Below are 24145 nucleotides of genomic sequence, written 5' to 3'. Positions count from 1 at the left end.
TAGCAGATAGGAGGTGTGTGGAAATAGGGGGAGCATTTTGGAAAGCACCGGGTGCTCTAAATGGCTTTAACAAGAACCTCATGGGATTTCCAAATCCGCTGAGAGTCAGAATTGGGATCTAGAAAATAAACTGAACTAATTTTCAGTCATTTGGCACAACAGCTTGGTTCACCAAGCTCAGCTCCAAACTATGCCTGAGGGTGGGGGAAGAAAGCTTTTACCCATTTCTGCTTTTAAAAACTGACAACAGAATCATCTTAAATGCAAAGCAATGTGAAGTTTTTGTCACTGCTAGATCACTATTTCAAGATGAGTAGTCAAGCATGGTAAACATACCCAAGAAGTGAAAGCAAACCATAAAATAAGAAACATCATCATCTGTGGGAGCAAGTAGGCTTAATAAATCTCCATGTAGCACACATATCCAAAGAGACTAATAAATGATGACATGGATATATAGAGTTGTGCTACTCCTGGGCTCATCAAGTGGGTTTCAGAAGGGTCTCTTCAGATTAATAAAGTTTCACAGTAGGCTGACAACCAGCTCATTACTTCCTACTCAGATTGCCTCAGAAATAGCTTCACACTGGTTCTTGGAATGAACAGTGCCCTAAAACTCTTGTTTAGCCACTACTAGTTCCCAGGCACTAGAACAATGAAGGCGGAAAAACCAACAAAGACACCTTATAGAAAAGGAGGAGAAAAGTCTACAAAGGTCTGTGTCAGTTTGTAAGACAAGAAAGAAAGATGGAGAGCTGTTAATACTAGTTTATTAGGTGCTATTTTAATCACTCACACCATGGAGCGTAAGAAGATGGCAGAGAAATCCAATAGAACCTGCCACAACGTCATGCTGGTTTTCATTAAATTTGTTGAGAGGGGACTCAGCATGAAATTATTAAACGACTTGCAGTGGCAAATGACTAAAATGCTTCATCTATTTATAGCCATCATACTCCATCATTATAATTTTTTTCTAAAACCGTGACACATCCTAGTTAGGGCTCTCGTCGGTGTTTCTGAGGAGGATACGTTTTTAAAGGTCTCACTAATGAAAACCCAACAATGCCTAATTGAAATTGAGGATCAGCAGATGTGCACAAGAACTTTTCAAACCCGTCATACTTTTGATGCTTCTTGAATATCACAAGCATTGGCGTGTAATTGGATTTAAGGCTGGAAGAAGACATTACCAAGTGGGTGTGATTGCCGCCAGAAGCAGCAATCCCACACCTACGCCTTCTTTTTCCTGCTGCAAGGTCTACAACTAAGCTTTCCAAGCCCTTTTTCAGTTTTCATTGGCTGCTACAGAGAAGTGGGGGTGAAAAATGATGAGATGTGCTCCATAACATCCATTTCCAGTCAAAGATTTGTTAACTTGCATAATCCTTCCATGAAGACATACATTCTTCCTTGGCAGTGCTTCCATTCCATCAGAGACGTGGCCTCTGACTTTTAAAGTTTTGTTTGTTCTCTATTTCCTTCCCCAATCTTCGTGGGTTTGGAGGTTTTTTTAACATCTGCAATAATTGTTTTGCTGCTCAAGTTTTAACTTTGATGGCTGGTGAGATTTTTGGTTTTAAATTTTGATGGGTTATATGAATATGTTGCTTTCTCCTTCTGGCATTTTTTAGAACTGAGAAGTGGCATGGAATACGATGTACTTGCTTTCCATGCTATATATGCTTCTGCCCTGACCTGGATGGCTCAGACTAGCCCACTCTCATCAGATCTCAGAAGCTAAGCAGAGTTGGCCCTGGTTAGTATTTGGATGAGAGAACTCCAAGGAAGCCCCAGGTTGCTATGCAGAGGCAAGCAATGGGAAACAACCTCTATGAGGTCATAAATCAGCTGTGACTTGAAAGCATTTTCCATTACCCAAAACCCTGTTCTACGCACACCATACTGGAAGATTTTAAAAGTACTCACAACTATTTTAACTGTCAGGTGATAGATCTCCTTTTTTGTGTTATTCAAGTTGTAAGCTGCCATCACAATATCTCTCGGCTTGGCTTCGCGAACGAAGATTTAAGAAGGGTGCAATAGTCCACGTCTGCTGCAGGCTCGCTGGTGGCTGACAAGACCAATGTAGGACAGGCAGGTCCGGCCGCAGCGGCTGCAGGGAAAAGTCTGATTTAGGGCTGGCGCCGTAGCAGTGCGATTCTTCCTCAATCTTCTTTTGTCCTCAAGTCCAGCTATGCGTGCGTTCTCAAAGGAAGAGACAGCCTGGTGGATGGTGTGCCTCCATGCTTTGCGATCTGAGGCTAGGTCAGACCACTGGTGATGGCTGATGTGACAGGTGCTAAGGGATTTCTTCAAGGAGTCCTTGTACCTCTTCTTTGGTGCCCCTCTATTTTGATGGACGGTGGAGAGTTCGCCATACAGGGCAATCTTGGGAAGGCGGTGGTTTTCCATCCTAGAAATATGCCCTGCCCAGCGCAGCTGCGTCTTCAACAGCAGTGCCTCGATGCTGGTAACCTCCGCCCGCTTGAGGACTTCAGTGTTGGTCACAAAGTCACTCCAGTGGATGTTGAGGATGGTGCAAAGGCAGCGCTGATGAAAGCGCTCAAGAAGTCGCAGGTGATGACGGTATAAAACCCACGATTCGGAGCCGTAGATGAGGGTTGTAATCACAACCGCTTTGTAAACATTGATCTTTGTGCCTTTTTTCAGATGCTTGTTGCTCCACACTCTTTTGTGCAGTCGGCCAAATGCACGGTTTGCCTTTGCCAGCCTGTTGTCAATCTCCTTGTCGATCTTGGCATCTGAGGAGAATAGGGAAAGAGACAGCAGTAGTTCCTGGCAAAAGCAGCACATCTGAATGGACAGCAGTAGTTCCTGGCAAAAGCAGCACATCTGAATGGACATCTCATTTCAAGTCAGAGGCTGACAGAATGGAGAGCCTTCCAGATAATTTAAGGCAAAGAACACAAAAAATTGCAAATCTGGTGTTATGTATTGAACATAAGGGACCAGGCCACATGGCGATCGCTACTGAAGGCGACCCCCGGGTCCCCAGATGGAGCTCGCCAGTCGCCCCGCCCATCAAGATCTGTGGCGGGAAGTTTGACCGACCAGGATTGGCCTGGTCGGATGAAAGGGCTGTTCCGGGTAATGTATATAAGTGGGGCCCGGCCCGCGTGTTCCCTCTCTTGTAATGTGCTACTGAATAAACTATGTTGCCTTCAAACCGTCTTGGTTCTCAGTACATTACATCTGGTCTTCAGTTTCTCACTTGCTTCACATTACCTTATTCTATCCTAAATTCTTCTCTTTCCAGTGACAAACATTTTCCCCCCTTCTGTTTGCTTCTCTTCCCACTGGACTAGGTGATTGAGAGTTTCTACTTCAGAGAAGGCCAACCAGGACTTGAATTCAGCAGGAGCTCACAGGAGTGCAGCTCCTGAACCTTTCTGATGGTCCCCTCTCCTCCTACCTACTTTGTCCATTGAATAATAAGTGCATCTGCATAACAATCCCTGGATGAGCTCCACCACCTGTTTTTCTACAAAACGACTCCTGAGTCCAACTATATGTTATAAAAAAATCAAAAAGCACATTTTTCCCCAGAACTCTTCTTTATATAACTATTAAAAGAGAAATCATTTTGAGGTTTCATAAACCCAGGCTCTTCAAAACAAATTTAAAATTACGGTATATCACCATCTTAAGCCAACTTTCATTTTATGTGTCCAGTAATATTTCATATAACAGAAATACATGTTATCCCATATTTATAACCACACTACTGTACAACTTAATATGTTGTCTTTTTTTCAGAAGTTGGCTTAATTTTACAAAAATTGATTATTATTCTCCAATTCAGAATGAGTACAGGAATTTTTTCCCATTAAAAACATCTTCAGCGTTTTATGAATCAAAGCAATCACTAGTTTTGCATTTAAATGTGTGTAAATGGCAATTAATAGCTGCCAACTGCTGAGTGAGAGTTGATTACTGTGTCTCATTTTGTGATAGTCTCAGATTTATTTATATGTGCATAACTTGTGCAAAAATAAATTGACTTTCTAAACAGCAAGAAGTGAGGATCCTAAGCAGCTGGTTGCTAGAGACACATGTCAAGTCCTCCTTGCTATAAATGCTGCTGTAGATTTTTGCAGGAAGACTGGCACCAAAATAAATTCTGTTCACATTTAGATCAAAAGATGAAACACATTTTAAAGGGAAGAGCACAGTTACAGCTTTCAGAGTTGACTTATAGCAAACAAGCCCGTAAAGTCAGGCTGTTCTCCAGAAGTATAAACTGCATCACCCGTACTGGCCCCTCATATCAACTTTATCTGCACCACCAACGTGGAGATGACTAGAAAAAATTCAATCCATGTAGTTTGTAAGAACAGGATGGGCTGGAAAAGTCTCTAATTCCAGCAGCAAATTCCTTATTATCCCTCCCCCCGCATGAAGACGCTTTGGAAATGAGAACACCTATGAGAGATACCTACCCCATCATGGCATCCTACATTTCCCCCTACCCAACACAAATGGCAATCAAAGTTGTAAAGTGGTAATATGGAAATACCAACTGCCATTACAAGTGTTACTGCACATCATGCAGTGAGAGCTCAACAAGGGTCTTCAGATTTCAAAAGCAGGCAAACATTAAGTTAGGACTGATCCATGGACAGGGTAACAGTCCTCAACTAGCTTCTCCTAGATTTTTTCTGAAAATACATGAATGACCCCCCCCCCAAGAAAAACCAGATATCAAATGGTGTGTAATGTAAATCACACTTTGCACCAAGTATGAACAGCAATGCATACAGTTCATAGGTTGTGTAATCAGCAGCCATGTGCTAACAGCAAGCTACTGATGATAAGAAACACTGAATGGTACGTAAATGGACAAAGAAACAAAATAGATACTGAGAGGTACAAGGCAAACAGAACCGAGAAAGAGGAGGAGATTGGATTTATATCCCACCCTTCACTCACAGTGGCTTACAATCTCCTTTCCCTTCCCATCCCTACAACAGACACCTTGTGAGGCAGGTGGGGTTCAGAGAGCTCTGACAGAAACTGCTCTTAAGTCAGAACAGCTGACCCAAGATCATTCCAGCAGCTGCATGTGGAAGAGTGAGATCAAATCCAGTTCTCCCAGATAAGAGTCTATGTACTTACCACTACACCAAACTGGCTCTCAGGACTGTTAGAGCCATTTTGTCTATTGAAGCGGTCATAGGAGTAATTAACATAAAAATGGGAATGTCCAAAGGATGAATAACTAGAGGTCTCTGCTTGGCTGTATATTTCATGTGGAGCCTAAGGAAAGTCACCATCCATCACCCAAGAAGTACAGAAGACGTCTGAAACAGCTATGCACAGATGAACCCAGAGAACTGAAACAAAGATTGCAGCTTTATTTATACACACTTATCATTACCAAAATCAAAAGAAAGATATTAACTGCCCACATGAGTATCAGCAAATACAGTAAATCTGTAATGCAGTAAATCTGCCTAAAGGGCAAGTGAAACTAACAGCAATACTTTTGAAAAGAAACTCCAAAAACCATGCATATGAGAAGTGCTGTCAGAAAACAAGCCCAATTATTATAGAAAGACAGAAAAAAAGATAAACAGCTTTTACTAAAATCAATATATCAATGGAATATGCACAAGCATTTGAATTTTTCTTGATCCAGTCAAATATTTATGCCAGTTGACAGAAATACATATCCACAACACTGTTGTGTTATATAACTAACGAATACATATATTATATAATCCTATAAAATATAGAAATACAAGTCAAATTTACAGAACAGCCAATTTTGGGGATGCAAAAACTGTGTCCATTACCATTCTTACTATGGACACCTCACTCTAAGAATTGCTCCTATCAATAATAATGCTTAACTATATGGTCATTATTTCCCATATAGCCAGCAGTTACTTCCACTGGGGGAAGCATAATGACTGAAGTTTGACAAAAAAAAACATACACCTGGTACTATTAGTTTATTGCTTATGCTAATAGCCATAATTAGACTACATTCTAATGCAATGAAAAGAACATAAGCTTCAAGTCCCAACGTGGGTATTCATTAATTAGGTGGTTTGTGGCAATTCAACATCTGGTTTTTTTTATCTAAAAGATTAAAATAATAATGGGAAAGCACTACTGAGGCACTTGAAGGTATATACTTAATGAAAGCTATGGGGGTTTTGTGTATTTACATATACCTCATATAGTATTGTCTGGAGCCTGCAGTGTCCAAGATATTTCTCTACATGCTGAGCATATAGTTTGAGAAAAATAAAAAGCTAAGACACTCAGTAGAGTCTGACAACATGTAAAAATGGTAGAGCTATTTGTGTTCAGGAAAACAAACAGTTTGAACTAGATTTAAAAAGTGCAATAACAGGATACATAAGGAAATGTTTAGGAATGGCATAGAAACAGGAACCATTTCAGCAGCTCCATCTAGAATAGATAAGGATTAAAGATAGGCATAAGAGGGGAAGACAAAAGATAACAGGAAGGATACAAACACATGCTGTAACCATTAAGAATGAATTTTAAATGCCTCATCTCATATCTCTAAAACGGCCTTTAGAGATTATTCCTATTTGACATAAGGGGCATAGGTGAAAAAGACAAGTCTGTTAATGTGTCTGCAGACAATGCAGAAACTGAACCCAGGAATCACAGACCAAAACTTAACACACTATCCAGCAAAATCAACATTTCTCCCTTTTATTGTGCATATAACAAAACTATGCAATTACTCCTCTCTGAATTTATGAACTACTGGTGATGTCCCATACCCAAGTCAGGATACACAGTATAAAGTACCGAGTTTGATTTGGCATAGTGTGAGGAAAAACCCCTTAAAGAACATCGCAGTCACCAACTTGGTTGCCAGAGCACCTGGAGAAGTAGCTCGCACACGTCTGGCCAGAGAGTGTGAGTAAACCTATCCAGGAGCAAAAGGGACTTATGCAGTACTAGCAGCCACAACACTACGGAGGCACTCGAGAATGGTACAAGACTGCACTGCCAGGAGCTATCCAGGCGAACGGTTTTGAAGCACTGACCATGGAATCCACCATGGAGGGCTAACACCATACGCAGCCATCTTCCTACCAGGCCAGACTCCATTCTAGCTAAGCGGATGACTCACGTACTCACCAGATGTCACCTGTGATTGTAGGCAATCAACCCACCCCAGGCGTGGTTAATCGCCCAACCACCACTACCTTTGTCCAACGGAACCCAAGACAAAGACTGGCACCAAGAAGAGGAAGACCATCTTCAGCCAAAGCCAAGTTCCTTTGTGTAAACCGGGTGTTACCTTAGATAACAATTTGGCCCTCTATTTTCACCTTTTAGATAACTCAAGCATACCTCCACCCAGTGATTTCCCCCATTCTTCTCTTTGTTGTCCCCTTGGAGCATCCCCACCCTGGTCCATTTCAACCTGATAGTTCACTTAGGTATCCAGAATCCAAGTTTGTTCATTGGTCAGAAATGGGCACCCAATTAGGTGACACCAACGAACTTTCTATTGGCTCTCGCAGTAGTCCAGCCCTTATAGTCACTGAGAAGCCTCCCCTTTTTATGAGGTCATGCATCAGCTGACCACCTTCCTCCTCCCTCGTACCTCCCATTCCCTAAGGGCTCAAGGTAGTTCTTATAACCTGTAGACTAGCTACCCACAGGTGTGCTTCTAGCAGTATCCCAATTCCGCTGTCTAGATCCATCCTCGATTCTGAGGCCAAGTTTCGGGTCCCCTCTCCCACTTCCTCGCTCATCGCCATTGGAGCCTTCCTTGGAGACTACGGTCGGTAAATATCACCCTGTTTGTCTACCTATGTGTTCCCCTATCTCTCTATCTATTTTTCTTAGGACTGTGTGTATGATTTTATGAGTATTTTATCTTGTATGAAAGCCTATATTTTTCTGAAAATTTTTTAATTGTTTTACTTAATTATAGTCCCTAATATTTTTAAGCATTAATTTCTGGATGTGGAATCCTGTATCACAGGTAAAAGATCCTGATTAAGCCAGGTGCCCACCTGATAATTCCCCAACCTCGTTTTGAGGGCATTTTGGCTTACAATAGTGTTTCCCCACTCCCTGTTAGCATACATTTACTTAGGCAAAGGTTGCCCATCGCTTCTGTGACACATGAGCAATAAAACCAATGGCAGGCAGAGAGACCGTGACACCTTGGAAACACAGGACCACTTTGACATCGGCCAGTGAAGTTCAACGCCTGAAGAGAAAAGTTATGGGGCAATACTCACATCATTAGAGCTTTTAAACATTCAAGGCCTAAAACAGCAGTTAGGTGGGAGCAAAACGAAAGCATTACAGTTCTGAAACTCCATTCTCGGTGACAAGATATCTGTTCCCTTCTCTCCATAAATCAAATAGACACCAGCAGTTTAATATTCTTGGATCGTTAATATTAGGATGGCAAGAGTAACTTCTAGCTTGACTTCATGGCACATCATTTGCAGGCCTGTTTCGTGCTTCTGCCATTATACAAAGACAGCAAGAGGCTTCTGAAAGACTAATTGATAACACTTGCATTAACAACCGAGGAAAGGTTGAGGGAGCTGTTGATTACTGGAAACATTCTAAGTGCCACAATCCCAGAACTGGAGACATTTTGATATAATTGTTCTCATTTCACTCAGTACTAATGTTTTATGCTTTGCACGTAGCTCCTCTTTAGCAAAACTTTTTCTTAAAGTACGTGACTAGAAAGGTTATTTCTGCCTGACAGACATAATGCACCTGCTTTTTCAGCCATTTCCCACCATGCCCAACTGCCCCACTGACTACTTAGAAGGCGTTTAAAGCCCTGATCAGCCACTAGTTTTACCTGGCCACTCCCCACCTCCCCCTCATAGTGGACTAGCAGCAAATCCTGCTGGAATACCCCGTCTTGTTTGACAGGTAACATCTTTGAGATTAATGCACAGCACAGAGGCACTTTTCAAATTCCTGGAAGGATAATTTACTATCAGAAAACAAAACAAAAGAAACACATAAATGTTTGGAGAGCTTCGGCTCTCCACTGCCATATGGCATCACAGCGCAAGATGAACATAAAATACTATTACGCTATTGTAAGTTAATAGGGTAATTCATTTCATAAAATGAATATTAAATTGTCGCATATGAAATCATGCAAAAGTTTTCAATAGATAAATACCTCAGTCAGCAATAACTACCCAAGTCCTTCTGCTCAGTAATTGCCCTTTTGTGTCTGTCTGCTATGTCTTTTCAAGCTCATAGAAACAGGATTACAACTGCCCTACAATGGAATTTCATTGGTTCCTAACCAAATTCTGGGGCTCAAATGATCTGGTTAAATGAAGTTTTAATGCAATTGCTTTCTTTGATCGAAAGAAATGTATTTTAATTCAAAGCAACAGACGAAGGATGGGTAATGAAGTGAAATAGTGGAAACTTGCAAGTTTGGAGGGGATAAGGGATAGTCACACAGCAGGGTCTGGCACGATGCTTTTTAAGTGAAAATTGATAAAACAGCATGACTGACATAATGTTTCTGAAATTAGGAAAAAGAACCAGAATAAGCCTATTAAAGGTTTATTTTTGATCTGACATGTATATAAATCTTATTCCTTCATTAGCCCCGCAAATGAGGAAGAAACATATAGGAACGCATCAGGGATTGTTCCATTTTAGTACAATCTGTTACAATTAGAATTTTCTCAAACCATGCAGGGCTTGATTAGCATTCTAATGATTTGCTGAACTCTCACTTCTTTTTCATAGTCCAACATTGCACAAGTACATACAAAGGATCTGAAAAAAGAGTAAGACTATATTTCAGTGGCACAGTACATATGTTGTACAAGAAGGTTTCTAGTTCAGTCCCCAGAATCTCCAGTCAAAGGATATTGAGCAGCGGAGCTGTGCAAGATTAAGCTTCAAACCCCAGGGAGCGACAGGCAGATGTTGTATGGTAGACCATTTCAGGCCTGAAGAGATCAATGGTCTGATTCCGTTCAAGGCATTTGACTCTGTTGACTATTTCTCCACACCTCAGAATTCAAGACATTATTTGGCGTTTTCTTATACATAAAGAATACACTCTTGTGAATTCAAAACTTTACTTGCCATTTTCCTATACATAAAGGATACAGTCTCACTCTCCCCAATATTGTCCCTTGATTTTCAAATAACATCTTTTATTATCATCACTGTGAATCACACTACCCCCTAACTCAAGACCCAGAGGCAGACTGGCCATTAAGGGCACTGGGAAAAGTCCTGGGGGGGGGAGGCAATGTCCCAGAGGGCTCCCCTTCTGCCAGCCTGGCTCTAAGCAAGGGGCAGCCCTCTCCCTAAGGCTGCAGACCCGTATGGGGTGGGGAAGGAAGCACACAGCCTGCAAAAGTGCTCTGTAGCATGATGAAGCAGCCACGTGGCTTGGCTGAGCTGCATAAGGCAAAGGAGATTCCTGGCCAAACTGAGTGTGGCATGGGGCTGGTTGGGCAGACTCTATCTCTCCCTTCCTTCTTCAGGAGGTGAAAGGATTAAGGTAGTGCACTTTCCCAGGGAAGACCTTTCCCAACTCTCTTACACTTTGCTTCCAGCTTCTCATGAGGGATACACCTAGAGACTCCATCTTGTCCATGCAGGCAAGGGACAATGGGAGGAAGTCCCACCCATGAGAACTAAGGTAATGATGTACTTTAAACAACTGCTACTTTGAGCAAACCTAGCCTGTCTCAATTAAACATCATTTAGGATAAGGTCAAAGTATAGGGAATTGAATGTTTTCACCAATTATTTTTCCCTTGCTCAGTCTGATTGCTTGAACAGAACATGCATACTTTTTTTTACTAATTTATTAAATTTTCTTAATTTTTTTTTAACCCCGATCTCTAGAAAAACACCATGCCTGTTTAGTCTTGCTATCTAGTAAGTAAGTAAGTAAGTAAAATTTTATTTATATCCTGCCCTCCCCCGCCAAGCAGGCTCAGGGCGGCTAACAACAGCAAAACAACAATACATTTAACAAAACATTAAATTAACCCCAAACCGATTAATACATTAGTTAAAACAGTTACTAAGTCTAAAAACATTAAGTTAGATCTGACAGTACCGTTATTAATCGACGCTATGCCTGTCAGTTTGTGAATGATGGCGGATCTCCAGACTGGACCATTTTGATGTTTCTTTGTGGACTTGGTCAGCCGTTCATGAATGCCTGTTTGAAAAGGGTGGTCTTGCAGGCCCTGCGGAACTGATCAAGGTTCCGCAGGGCCCGCACCTCCTCTGGGAGTTGATTCCACAAGGATCTGAAGTGTGACAACAGGAAGGGGCAGTGGGTAGGTTCACCATCTCTGGAGCATGATAGCTCAAAGTTGCCAATTTGTAACAGATCTCGCCCACATTCACTTATAAAGGTGTCATGGGAGGCATAACAATTCCATACAGCCTCTAACTGGCAATGCAGATATGAGTGCTAGACATAAGACTCTGTTTAGCAGGAAATATTCTGAGTCATTAGTGCCAACAGGGGTTGCCCAATTTGTTTCTGGCACCCCAGTGAACAAGAGGAAGAGGTGGTGTTGCTGAGCAGAAACAATTCAATTCTCTCTCTGAGGTATGCAATTTCTGTGTGTTAACTGAACATTACAAAATTCTACCAGAAATACAAAAATCATGGGAAAAGTAACAAATCCATGTTGGATTCATATGCATTAGGGTTATTACAGCAGTAGCTAAAATCCCAAGATGGGCAAACTACAGACCTATACGAGAGCAACCTCTCTCCATAACAAATTGATACTATTTAGAGGCGATAAACACTCTATATTTAATGATACCTATATAGCTGTGTGGTACAGTGCACTATTAACAGTCTAATGGCAACCTACCACCAGTTCTCATTAGAGCAGCATAATAATAGCAGATTACATCCGATAGCTTCTAGTCAAATTTAATAGGGACCATTTTCACTACAGAAGTTTATAATTTGTTTTTAATCACATAAAAGCATTACAGAGTTACAGGGTCCTTTATACGCTGTCCTAATTTAAGAATAAAAACTTAAAAAATAAAATAAAAACAGAACAGTTATGCATGCAAACCTGCTAAAATCCCTAACCTGTTATAGTTGCAGGTTTCTTCAAGCTTATACATCCTGCCCCAAGCAAAAAAAATATATACAGTAAAAAGACCACTGAATTTCAGCCCAGAAACATTTCTGAAGTGAAAGGGTAGCTTGCAGAGAAGCAAAAATATTTTCAGCTTAGCTGTGGCTTTGTTTCTGCTTTATGCAGAGATTTACAGCCTCCTTTCCCCACCCCCCTACTGCTGCTTAAGTACTTTTTACCTGTTCCTACCTTCCTCTGTTTATTCTACTGATTTTCCATATAGATTCTTTATTTATTTATAACATTTATATCCCACTTATCCCCAAGTCAGCTTACCATACATAATAACAGTAAAACCACAAAACACTCCCCAACACACAGAGAGACCTAATAAAACCTAATAATACCTAACAACACAAAGCATCATGCAGCACAATGCCTACATTCCAGCAAAAGACCTGGTGAAAACAGCAGCCTTACAGAGCCTTTTAAAAATTACCCTCTCCTCCCTTGGGAGTCCATTCCAAACAACAGAAGCAATCACAGAACAACCAAATGGGCCCTCATTGATTAGTGTTGCCAATCCCCAGGTGGTGGCATGGGATTCCCCTGGTTTGGAGGCCCTCCCCCCGCTTCAGGGCCATCAGAAACCAGGGGGAGGGAAATGTCTGCTGGGCACTCCATTATTCCCTATGGAGACCAATTCCCATAGGGTATAATGGAGAATTAATCCATAGGTATCTGGGGCGGGCTGTGTCTTGAAGTAGAGGCACCAAATTTTCAGCATAGCATCCTGTGCCTCTCCCCAAAATACCCTCCAAGTTTCAAAAGGATTGGACCAGGGGGTCCAAAAGAAGGTGTCCCTATCCTTCATTATTTGCAGTGGAGGGAAGGCATTTAAAAGGTGTGCAATCCCTTTAAACGTGATGGCCAGAACTCCCTTTGGAGTTCAGTAATGCTTGTCACAACCTTGCTTCTGGTTCCACCCCCAAAGCCCCCAGATATTTCTTGAACTGGACTTGGCAACCCTATGTTGATACTAGGTAGGACACCTTTCCTGGCAACCCTAGAAGCTCATAGATATATATGAGCAGCAGAAAACTTCTTAATATGGTATTGATGGCACACCTTTAGTGACGGAACTGCCCCCCACCTGGGCCAATCAGACATGGCCTGGTACAACTGGTGGGGTGGACAAGTCCAGATTTAAAGAGTCTTGCAGTGCAATCCAGGGCCAGTTCTGCATTTACCTGCTCAACCTACCTGTATTTTGCATGTGCTTGCCATCAGGGTTATTTCTATTTGTGGTTGTTATACTTGTTTATTCCTTTTGTCACAAAGGATCTGGCCCCACGCTGATACCTTTGATGGTACCAGTATGGGGCCAGATCCATTTCACGGAAAAGCGACCTGTATGCCCAGTTTTCCCCAAAATTGGGGGATCTCTTTAAGGGATTTTGGAGTGAGGGTTCAAGGGGCATGCCCAGTTCAGGGACTCTCAAGACACCCTCACTCTCAAGTGGCAGGGCAATCCACACAGTGGCCACCATCCTTGGGGATCTCAGCATCTTGCCATAGCTGGGTTTATCCCCTCCCCTAGCAGGCAGGCTCAGGGTAAGGGGATGACTTGCATTGGCCAGCAGGTGGGTCAGCCGATGCCTGGATCTATTTGGTGCCATGCTATGCCAAGGCTCTTGCAGCTGCTGTAACCAATAAAGCTGTGGCCATTTCATAAGGTTGTGCATTGTCTTCTTGCAATATGATCAGTTTGTGGGGCACTTCACCATCTCCACATCCACTTTCAGCTCTGGGTCCACAAACATAATCTAAAACTAACACACCATTGCAAGAATGCATTCCAAGCTGAAACAGGAGGAGGAGGAGGAAGATATCACCATAATTCTAGGGTTGCCAATCCAGTTGGGGGCAGAGGATCCCCCAGTTTGGAGGCCTTCTGCCCACTTCAGGGTCATCAGAAAGGGGGGAGCGAAATATCTGCTGGGCACTCCATTATACTCTATGGAGACCAGTTCCCATAGGGTATAATGGAGAACTGATCACTTGCAGAAGCTGTTAGCCACAGCCAAGTAGTTCATTTCATTAGATTCAGCAACAGGGAGGAGGTCCCAGAGTTCCAGAGCACAATAGGCAAGAAAAGGGAAACGTGGGGAGCAACAGACAACCAAACCAATCAACTATCACTAGTTGTATCACATTCCTTTTATATGTACCTGATGTCATTTTGCCACCGTTTTTTTATTACTGCCATGAAATTCCATGAAAGCATCAACATACCACATTTACAAAACACACACTCTTCAGAAAAGTACTGCTTCTGTTAATAGAAACATGGTGTAAACCAAACCCACACTTACGGTATTATGGAACATTCACTGAGTGACATGACAGCAGCCACAGATAAGGTGGCAATCAAGCCACTCCAGGCACAAATAAAGATGATCTCAGACCACAATGACACAGATGAATGGCTGGGGGGAGCAAGGATTTTAGGTGGGAGAAAACTATTAATCTTGGGTACAAAAGATAACAACAGAATATCTTGTTATAATATCAAGACAATATCAATTACACTTTTATTCAGACATGTCCAAAATAAATTAGGTACCTTGCTTCCATGCATATTGCCTATACTTTTCATTTACTGCTAAAGATTTTTCATTTGTGCATTTATACTACAAAATAAAAACAGAAGCATAAAAACGTGGAAATAGTATTGTTAATGATGTGTCAATAATTATGCTGTTTTCTACCAAAGTACATAATTTACATACATACATTTTCTACTAAATATCATTATTGTGTACAATCTTGGATTCATATATAATAATGCTTTTGTTGCTGGCATAGTTAACAGTCATTCATTTCACAAACCAGAAGCCTAAATTTCTGAGCATCTGGTCATCATTATATACTAAGTAAAGACTAATGGGCCGTCTGTCATGAATGTTAGTTGCAAAAATGCTACAGTCAACAATCACATCTTCTTCCATAAGAAGTTGTAAAACATGGAAGTCTCTTGTCTTAATATTCTAGTCAAGATAAATCACAAGTAGCAGTGTGGTGTGAAAACTGATGCTCCATAAATAACTGGCTGTGCATCTATTGCAAAGTGCTGGTTCCAGCTTTTAAGTCCCAAACAGTTTAGAGCTAGTGAATTTGAAAGAACCATCTCCCTATACTGTCCAGTCTGTCAGTCACTTCCCTTACAAGCTCTGTTCTCTATGCCTCCACTTGCAGAGAGCATGCTGGTAGCAACCAGAGATAGGACTTTTCAGTGCTGGCATCCCTTCTCAATGCTGTCCCCATCAAGCAGGGATGGTCATACTTGCTTAACATAAGGGTCACATAGAATAAAGTCAGATGTTTGAGAGTTGTAAGACATGAACGTCAGATGTGGGAGGAAGGAAGGAAGGAAGGAAGGAAGGAAGGAAGGAAGGAAGGAAGGAAGGAAGGAAGGAAGGAAGGAAGGAAGGAAGGAAGGAAGGAAGGAAGGAAGGAAGGAAGGAAGGAAGGAAGGAAGGAAGGAAGGAACTTTAAATGCATTCTCCGAGCCATCAGCTGGCTTGACTTGGAGAAGTGATTTAAAGAGAGAAATGCCTTCTCTAAGTCGGCCAACAGGGCAATGGGGGCTTCAAAAGCCATACAATATGTGTGAAACAGACGCAGTTTGGTCACCCCAAGCATAGATGCTCACCTGGCACCTAACTTGCTCTCCTTTAGTCCCCAGGGCAAAACATTTCTTTAAAATTTTTAACTAAAGGTTTCTGTCTGACTTTAGCTGTTTGTATGGCTTGGTTCAAGACTGAGAATTCTTTATGAACATAGTAATAGGCCTCTGTTTTATGTTGTTTTGTGGCTCATTACTGATATTTTAAAAACTGTTTTATGATATTTATTTATTTTATCAAATATATATCCCACCCTCCCCTAATGGGCTCAGGGTGGCTAACAACAGTTAAAAACCACATAGAATATTAAAAACAATATACAATAAAATCAATTCCACACATTTTAACCATAAAATTCAAGATGCACGTTGATGTTTCTGAATATCTATATTTGTCCAATGGGATTGTCAGTGCTGTGGGACATCTGCTACCTCCCCTTAACCATTGAAGACAAGCTTAAATAGTTCCATCTTACAGTATAGCCCTTCTGCTGAATATTCTGACTCTCTGACAGAAATTGATGGATAGGAAAGGGCTGATTTCTAACTTCACATCACCCAAGTTCTTATTTCCATGAGCCTTCTGCTGCTTTCCGAAGGCTTCCAGAGACCTGCTACATGCTGTACACCTCTTATTGCCTTGTGTCTCTACCTCACATTGACTTGGTTGGCAAAGATGATTACTTCTTTGGACTGCCATCCACCACGTCTTCCAACCCCTAACTAGAATGTCAGCATGCAGAAAAAGACCTTTGGTGTATTCATCTTTTATCACAGTTCTACACTACAGACACCATATTGTTTTAGAGGCTTGCTGCTCATTTGCCTTTTCTGTATTAGATTTGAGTGTGGATTCTTTCATATTCCATGTTTTAACCAGAGTTTCTATTTGGTACTGTGGGGATTCATTCAGTTTAAGTACAGAGAAGATGTGTTGGAATGCAGGCTTGAGAACAGAGAGAGATAAGAACTTAGACGGGATGTTTTGCAGCCTAGTTTGATTTATGTCTCAAAGAAACTTGCTGTTGTTTTTTATTGTACGCATGTGTGAGCTGCTGCTGGGCAGAATACACAGGGTAATTAATTGGCTGGTACAGGTGGAATGTTATGAGGTCATGAAAGATATAAAAGGCAGCCCTCGGTATTGGGAGGGGTCTTTTGCAAGAACTAAGAATGTACTAAGAAGTGAATAAAGAGTTTTTTGAGTTATGAAGAAGCTTCTGACTGATTTGCGCAACACTTGATAACTTTTTCCAGGCGCCTCCCTGTGTATCCTTGAGTGTGTATGTATTTTCCTTCGTGTGTAAATCTTCCTCTTATCACCGGTGTATGGGCTGCAACCCACGGCATCTGGTCCCGGCATCTGAGACGCAACATGGTACCTCTAGTAGCAGTGAAAACCCCACCTTTGGCCAAAAGTAAATTAATAAGATATAGCTAAGACACATTATAGCACAGAGGTGGTCAAACTTGCTTAACATAAGAGCCGCATAGAATAAACCTTGAATGTTTGAGAGCCACAAGACATGAATGTCAGATGTTTGAGAGCTGAAAGGCAGGCAGGCAAATAGATGGGAAAGGATGGAGAGGTGGAAAGGAAGCAACTGTAACTTTAAATGCATTCTCCAAGCCACATTGTGCAAAAAACAGTAGCCCATGGAAAGGAGGCTTGGCTTCAGGAAGTTATTCAAAGAGAGAAGAGCTTTCTTCAAGCCAGCCAACAGGGCAGTGGGGGCTTCAAGAGCCATACAATATGAGTGAAAGAGCCACATGCAGCTCCCGAGCCACAGTCTGGCCACCCCTGTTATAGCTAAAAGTAGATGACTTCTTTAGCTTTAAAAGTTTGTTTTATTAACAAAACATAAATGCTAGTACAACTGATTGGTTTAACAAATTCAAAGTCATCAGTTCCATATATGTATTTCTGCAAGTCCAACAGAGTCATGAACATTTTCAAACAAAGCTCAGGTTACTGAACCGACTTTTGATCTTCAGTCACCCACAGATTCAGTCTGCAATACCAACAGCTTACCCCTCTAAATTGGATCCCTTGCACAAGAGAGAAACTATTGCCTTCCAACCCAAGTTTGCACTAGGACCAAGATGCAAAGTGTAATTAACGCCTCTCTTAAATAGCCTCAATTAAACACCTGTCTCTCAGCAATATACCATAGGGAAGGCAGATGCTTATCTAATTAACAACACAGTTCTTTGCTGAAGATATATTGGTGGGTGTGGGTGGGTGAGGATAATTTAAGTACTGGTAATGTTTTGGACTACAATGGCTTACTCCACTTAGAAAGGATTTCTAACTTTCATTATAGATAGAACATTAAATTACTCTCTGTTAGATGGTACATTTAAAAGGTACTTGACTTTGTGCAGTTTCCTAAAAATGAAACATTTCACAGAAAGGGCATGCAGGAACTGAGAAAATATGGATGTGTAATTTTAGTTTTTACTCCACATTTTGAACAAAACAGAGACTGAATGCTACATAAAGGAAAAACGGCTAAATCTGGAGTTGTCTTACCATGCTAATTACAGGAATCCTCTCTGTAGCCGATACAAAAACAGAAAACTGCTTTGCTTTTTTGTGTGATGCTCTGGCCGTCTCTTTGAACTGAAAAATTCAACAACACCGGGGTTATTTTTTTCAAATATCTAAACCCTCATGCATATTATTTGCTTTACATTAGGTCTGTTTATACAACAATAATTTGACTTTATCGCACACTTGCTGATACGATTAACGTCTCCCCACTAGCACCTGCAAAAGTGAGGCCCCACTGTACACCTGCCTCTTCTAGGATTTTAATGTGAAAGCACCTACACATGAGCTCATGCCACTAGAATTATTACGCCTGGGACTAAAAAATAACAATAATGAAGACAAAAATGCTTACAACCTCCCACCCATGAGCACAGAACTAAGTGGATTCTCTTCTCTTCCTTGGCACACATCTCCTCACTATGATTTCTATTTCTGTTCCATTTTTTTTTTTACAAATAAATATAAAGAAATGCCAAACACCCATAGTTATGCATTGTGTTGAAAAAAAATATACTTTTTGTTTGTTATTCGTGACTTAAAAAATCGAGATGAAATCTTGCATACTGCACCCTTTCAAAGAATGTTAATAGCTTGCCCCACCTCCTTCCATCATGAGACCCATCTCTAAATTTACCTATAATAACTTCTAATGATAATATATGTTAGCTACTCAGCTTGATTAAGACCTAAGGGAAAAAAATTATTTGCATTTGAGAAATGCTGAAGAAAATTGTTTCTACAACCAACGTATTTGGTAATATGTGTTCTGTTTCTCCCCACATGATTATAATTCTGTTAAATTAAGCTGTCAGGGAATGTTAATGGGGGTTTTAGGTAGTCATAGGTAATATGTTTGATAATATGGAATTTGAGACAGAATGAGATTCTTTGTTAATTAATTGATGCTGCATGAAGGAGAGGCTTTCTAACTTGATTGTAAAGCTAGGAGTGCTGAAATGTTAGTTATTTTCTAATAAAATACATATTTTCTCTGCATTTAAAAGTTAATTAATCCTTTCAGCCATATATGCCTGCCTGCCTTATTTAAAGAGTGTTTTCTCATTCAATTTCTCATTCTTTGTGTACCCCATTGTACTAGTTTCCATTTTTGGGTCAACCAGTGCACTGGCTTAAATATAGATATGAATCCTTTTCCTCCTTCCTCCTCTTCCATTAGCTGATCAAGCTTGGCTGCTGCATGTTCCTTCCCAAGGGGTCGATCAAAGAATGCAATCCTTTTGTCAATACTGGCAGGCTTATGAAGGTTTACTCAGAACTAAGTTCAATTAATGCTGATTTGGATTCAACATTCAGCCAGAAAATAGTGCGGCAGAGAAGAGGAAGAGAGAGCAAAGGAATAAAGATGGCTGGGTTGGACAGTAACTGTATTCTCCTCCTACCATACCAGTGACAATAGCCAGAGGGGTGGCTTTTAATCAGAAAGGTCTAATTCGTCCCACCCTCGCCACGGGACCAGATCACAATCTATTTTTTAACGTTTGTCAACATGCTATTTGCTAGTAATCACAGACCTCCTGCAAAATGTGTTGTATGACACAGAGTTAAAATGCTGAAGTTCCAAATAGATTAGCAGAAGTCAGAAAAGCTAGCTTTCTCATTTGCTTGTACTAGAAGCTGTAAGACTTCTTTGCAGGGGAAAGAACCCTGGTGAATGCAACAATCTACCTAGGCCAGTATTCCAAAAGAAATAGACACAGACCAATTTCCCACTAGTGTAGTTCCGCCCCTAGGCTTCTATTTTCCTTGGAGCAAGTGAAAGATTTCCCATTAAATGCTCTGCAGGTGCATTCTGAGCTGTGGCAACCTCCAATTCTGCGTGCAGCAACGTAATCCTGAAAATACAGCATCTAAAAATGGCACAGGGAACTGGAGGTTACTGTGGCTCAAAATGTGCCCACGTAGCAACTGATGGGAAACTGATCACTTGAGCGGGGGGGGGGGACATAAGACTCAGGGCGGAGTGACACTAGTGGGAAATCGGTCACAGTCTTCAAGGAAACACACAAGCACAGCATGAAGATAATAGCCCTCCTGCATTGTTCAGCTCATGTATTCTGATGCATACTGAACTTAGAGGTTCCATTTAGTATCACATGTAATAATCTCTAATACCCTGTCCTCCAAAGACAGAACTAAGTATCATTTGTAAACACTTGGGAGTGAAAACATGTGGATGCAGCCTTCATGCATCTACTAGGCAGAGAATTTGGTTCTGCTATCCATTTGAGTTTAAAGTCATTATGATAGACAGTGTCATCAAGCTGTAGCTGACTTATGGTGACCCCATAGGGTTTTCAACACAAGACACAAACAGCAGTTGCTTGCCACTCAGGACTTCCTTGGTGATCTTCCATCCAAGCACTAACCAGGGACAACCCTGTTTAGCTTTCAAGATCTGACGAGATCAGGGTTGCCTGGGCCATATAGATATGATTATTTGGGCTCTATTTTTTTAAATACAAAAATCTAATTTACCTGATAATCAGCGGGCCCAGGAGTAGTAAAGGCTTCCCTTTTCACTAAATATAGATGCCTAGGAACTGAAGAACCAAATGCATCTTTCTTCTTTTTTTTCAAAGCGGTCTTTTTATGACTTTCTGTCGATATGCTGTAATTGAGGATATTATAGAACGCAGGACCTACACAGAACAAAAAGAATTTTTGTAAACTTAAAAAATACCCTTTACCTATTTTCTGTTAAACCATAAACAGTTAACTCAAAATCAAAACTGTAGGACAAAATGCTGTATTTCTACCAAAGCGTGACGGTAGGTATACATATTAATTATGGCTGCAAGTCTGCTCCAAATTAAGATGATTGAAGCCAACAGAATTTGAGCAGCAGCAGGACTGCAAACTTGGTTGCAGCCATAATCCCACTAGCATTTATCATGTATCCTGCATTTAACTGAGTAAGACTCAACTTGGTCTCTACGGATTTGGGTATTTCAGTTCTCCGAATCAGTTGCCTGCCCAATGTAATTACTTAATGCAAAGTCCTCTTAATTGATAAAAAAAAACAATGAATAAAATATTGCGTAGTTGACCTTAATAACAAGTGTTCACAATGAAGAACAAAATTACTATTATGAGCTTAGTATGTTAAAAAGAACATTATATAATCAAACTCATTTAAGAATCACCAGGCCTGAAACACTATCTACTGTTTTTAAGTTTAAATGTTATAATATTATACTTCACATAAATTGCCTTGAACTCATTACAAAAACCCTATAAGGCATTATCAGCAAAAGGCAGGTAGGAGCAGGGTTGCTGAGGCTCAGAGAGAGTGGGTTGCATAAGGCTACCTAGCGAGTTCATTGCAAGCCGCAAAACTCGGACTACTTGAGTAGTAGTTCAACAGCTTAGCCATTGCGCTACAGAGGATGAAGTACCAAGTGCTCCCCTTCACATAAGCAAATACTCATAAATGAAGCTGTCTTATACTGTATCAGACCATTAGTTTACCAAGGTCAGCATTGTCTACTCAGATTGGTAGCAGCTTTCCCTGATTTCAGGTCAAGGTCTTTCATATCACCTGCTGTCTCACTGTTTTCATTGGAGATGGTTGAGACTGGTCCAGAAATTGGGTTGCCATGCTCTCAGGGGTAGCAGGCAACCAGCAGGAGTCTGAGGGGAAGGACAACAGTTCCTTCTGTTGCACCCCAAAAATATGACATGGTACACTAGAAATTTGTATGTCTCTGTGAAAATCACAGAGTTAAGTGAATTCCTAGAGAGTCATTATGGCACTTCCAAGTTCAGCCCAAAAGTTACATTATAATGCCAGTGCTCCCCGCTGCCCAAAAGCTTCCGCTGGTTGCCAGCACTTGGATGGCAACCTTAATCTAGAACCTTCTGCACACAAAACAGATGGTCTACCACTGGACCATAGTCCCTTCCCATCATTACAGAACAAAGAGAGGGACTCTAAGATAATGTGCAAAGAGAACCTGCTGGGTTCTAAGAGAATTATATTATTGGTTAATATTACATATTTATACATCTAGAACATGGTTGGCTCCTATTCTAAGGTATATTTTATATTTAATAGACAGACATATGCTGTGACTTGGTTAGATTCTGGTCTCTGTCTCTCATGTTTTCTCTGTACTACATATTTTTGGCTTTGTACCACAAAATGTTATTAAAATATAAATGATTTCCAACGCACTACCTGTATTAAAACTGGAAGAAACAATATTTAGCTCTACTACTAGCAGCACAGAGACATTGTAACAACTTTAGCTGCTTACAGGGTTGCATGTCCTCCAAGAAAGCTCTTTCAGCAATGGAGAACATGATAAAATGGGTTACTCAGCAAAAAAGGCTTTTCTGCTGAAGATGAATAGTACCCCACACACCTTATAAATTAGGAGACAAATGCAAAGACTTGCAGCCAAGGACAGAACAAGAAATGAAGACAACAGAAGGAAAATGAACTGAAAACAACTTTTCAAGGTAGGTATAGAAATGCAAGAAGCTGAATATTGAATATTATGCTCCTTGGTGATACAAGCTATTTGCATATCCTTACTCACATAGAGCCTTTCTACCATGAAAACAACTTTAAAAGGCACTAAACTAGTAAGTAAAATCCCTTAAAATCCTAGAATATTAGAATGAAGCTTTGTAGCATTTTTTTCCTCAAAAATTTGCACTAGGGATGGGCACAACCCATTTCATGAGCCAAAAATCATCACTAATTTGGCCTGGTTCAGAGCCCTTGAACTGATGTTCGGGGAAGGTGACTTTTCTGAACATTTACTGAACTTCTGCCTAGTTCAGTTCAGGCCATTTAAATTGCAACACTGAATGAAGTGATCTGAACCACCTTGAAGCACCTTGATCCTATGATTTTTAAAAGGAATATCTGGATATAATAGTTGAAGATGACATTCGATGCAGAATGGATAAGCAGCTATCCGCCATCATTAAATACAGCATCATTTTAAGATTGTTTGTTATAGGAAAGGAAAGGTCCCCTGTCCAAGCACCAGTCGTTTTTGACTCTGGGGTGACATTGCTTTCACAACGTTTTCACGGCAGACTTTTACGGACTAGTTTGCCATTGCCTTCCCTAGTCATCTACACTTTCCCCCCAGCAAGCTGGGTACTCATTTTACCAACCTTTGAAGGATGGAAGGCTGAGTCAACCTCGAGCCTGCTACCTGAAAACCCAGCTACAGCCGGGGATCGAACTCAGGACGTGAGCAGAGCTTAGGACTGCAGTACTGCAGCTTTAACACTCTGCACCATGGGGCTTTTTGTTATAGCACCTGTATTATTTTAATGTTTTAATGTATTATTGTCCATATCTGTTTTAATTGGTTTTATGTTATGTTTTATTGATATGTAAGCCTCTCTGAACCTGCTTCAGTGGGGAGGGCAGGATATAAGTCTAATAAACAAATAAATAATAAACCCAATAGCAGATGGGCACACCCATCTGCTGTTAGCTTTAAATGGTTGCAGGCCATTTCCATGATCCGTTTTGCTCCTCCACTCACTTGGAAGTGAAACAGATCACTGCAAGCCATTAACCCTATCCATTTTGCTACTCCCCCCTCAGCTTTGAAACCACAAACCAACCAAAATTCTTCATGAACGTAACGTTTGTGAGATGGTTCATGCCCATCACTAACAGTCCCCCCAAAATATTAAAAATACTTGGACTCAGTTATATTATTTGACTCCACTTCAATTTGAATATTAATCATAATACGGAATGTATTGCTTAATCATACATCTAAGATCAACTGCTAACTTAGCAGA

General features: G+C 40.9%; 1 protein-coding gene across 1 annotated transcript in view; it reads right to left on the bottom strand.

Moving 5' to 3' along the window:
• Positions 1-24145, bottom strand: part of STPG2 (sperm tail PG-rich repeat containing 2) — a 303935-nt gene that overhangs the window by 216087 nt on the left and 63703 nt on the right. Inside the window, exons 9-10 of the mRNA XM_060247026.1 lie at positions 20846-21009; positions 18329-18418 (exon numbers count right to left, since the gene is read on the bottom strand). Coding sequence (XP_060103009.1) covers positions 18329-18418; positions 20846-21009 — 254 coding nt within the window. The remainder of the gene's footprint in view (positions 1-18328; positions 18419-20845; positions 21010-24145) is intronic.

The sequence above is a fragment of the Heteronotia binoei genome, chromosome 9, assembly GCF_032191835.1.
Source record: "Heteronotia binoei isolate CCM8104 ecotype False Entrance Well chromosome 9, APGP_CSIRO_Hbin_v1, whole genome shotgun sequence".
NCBI classification, from domain to species: Eukaryota; Metazoa; Chordata; class Lepidosauria; order Squamata; family Gekkonidae; genus Heteronotia; species Heteronotia binoei.
This window is presented reverse-complemented; position numbering and strand designations above follow the sequence as displayed.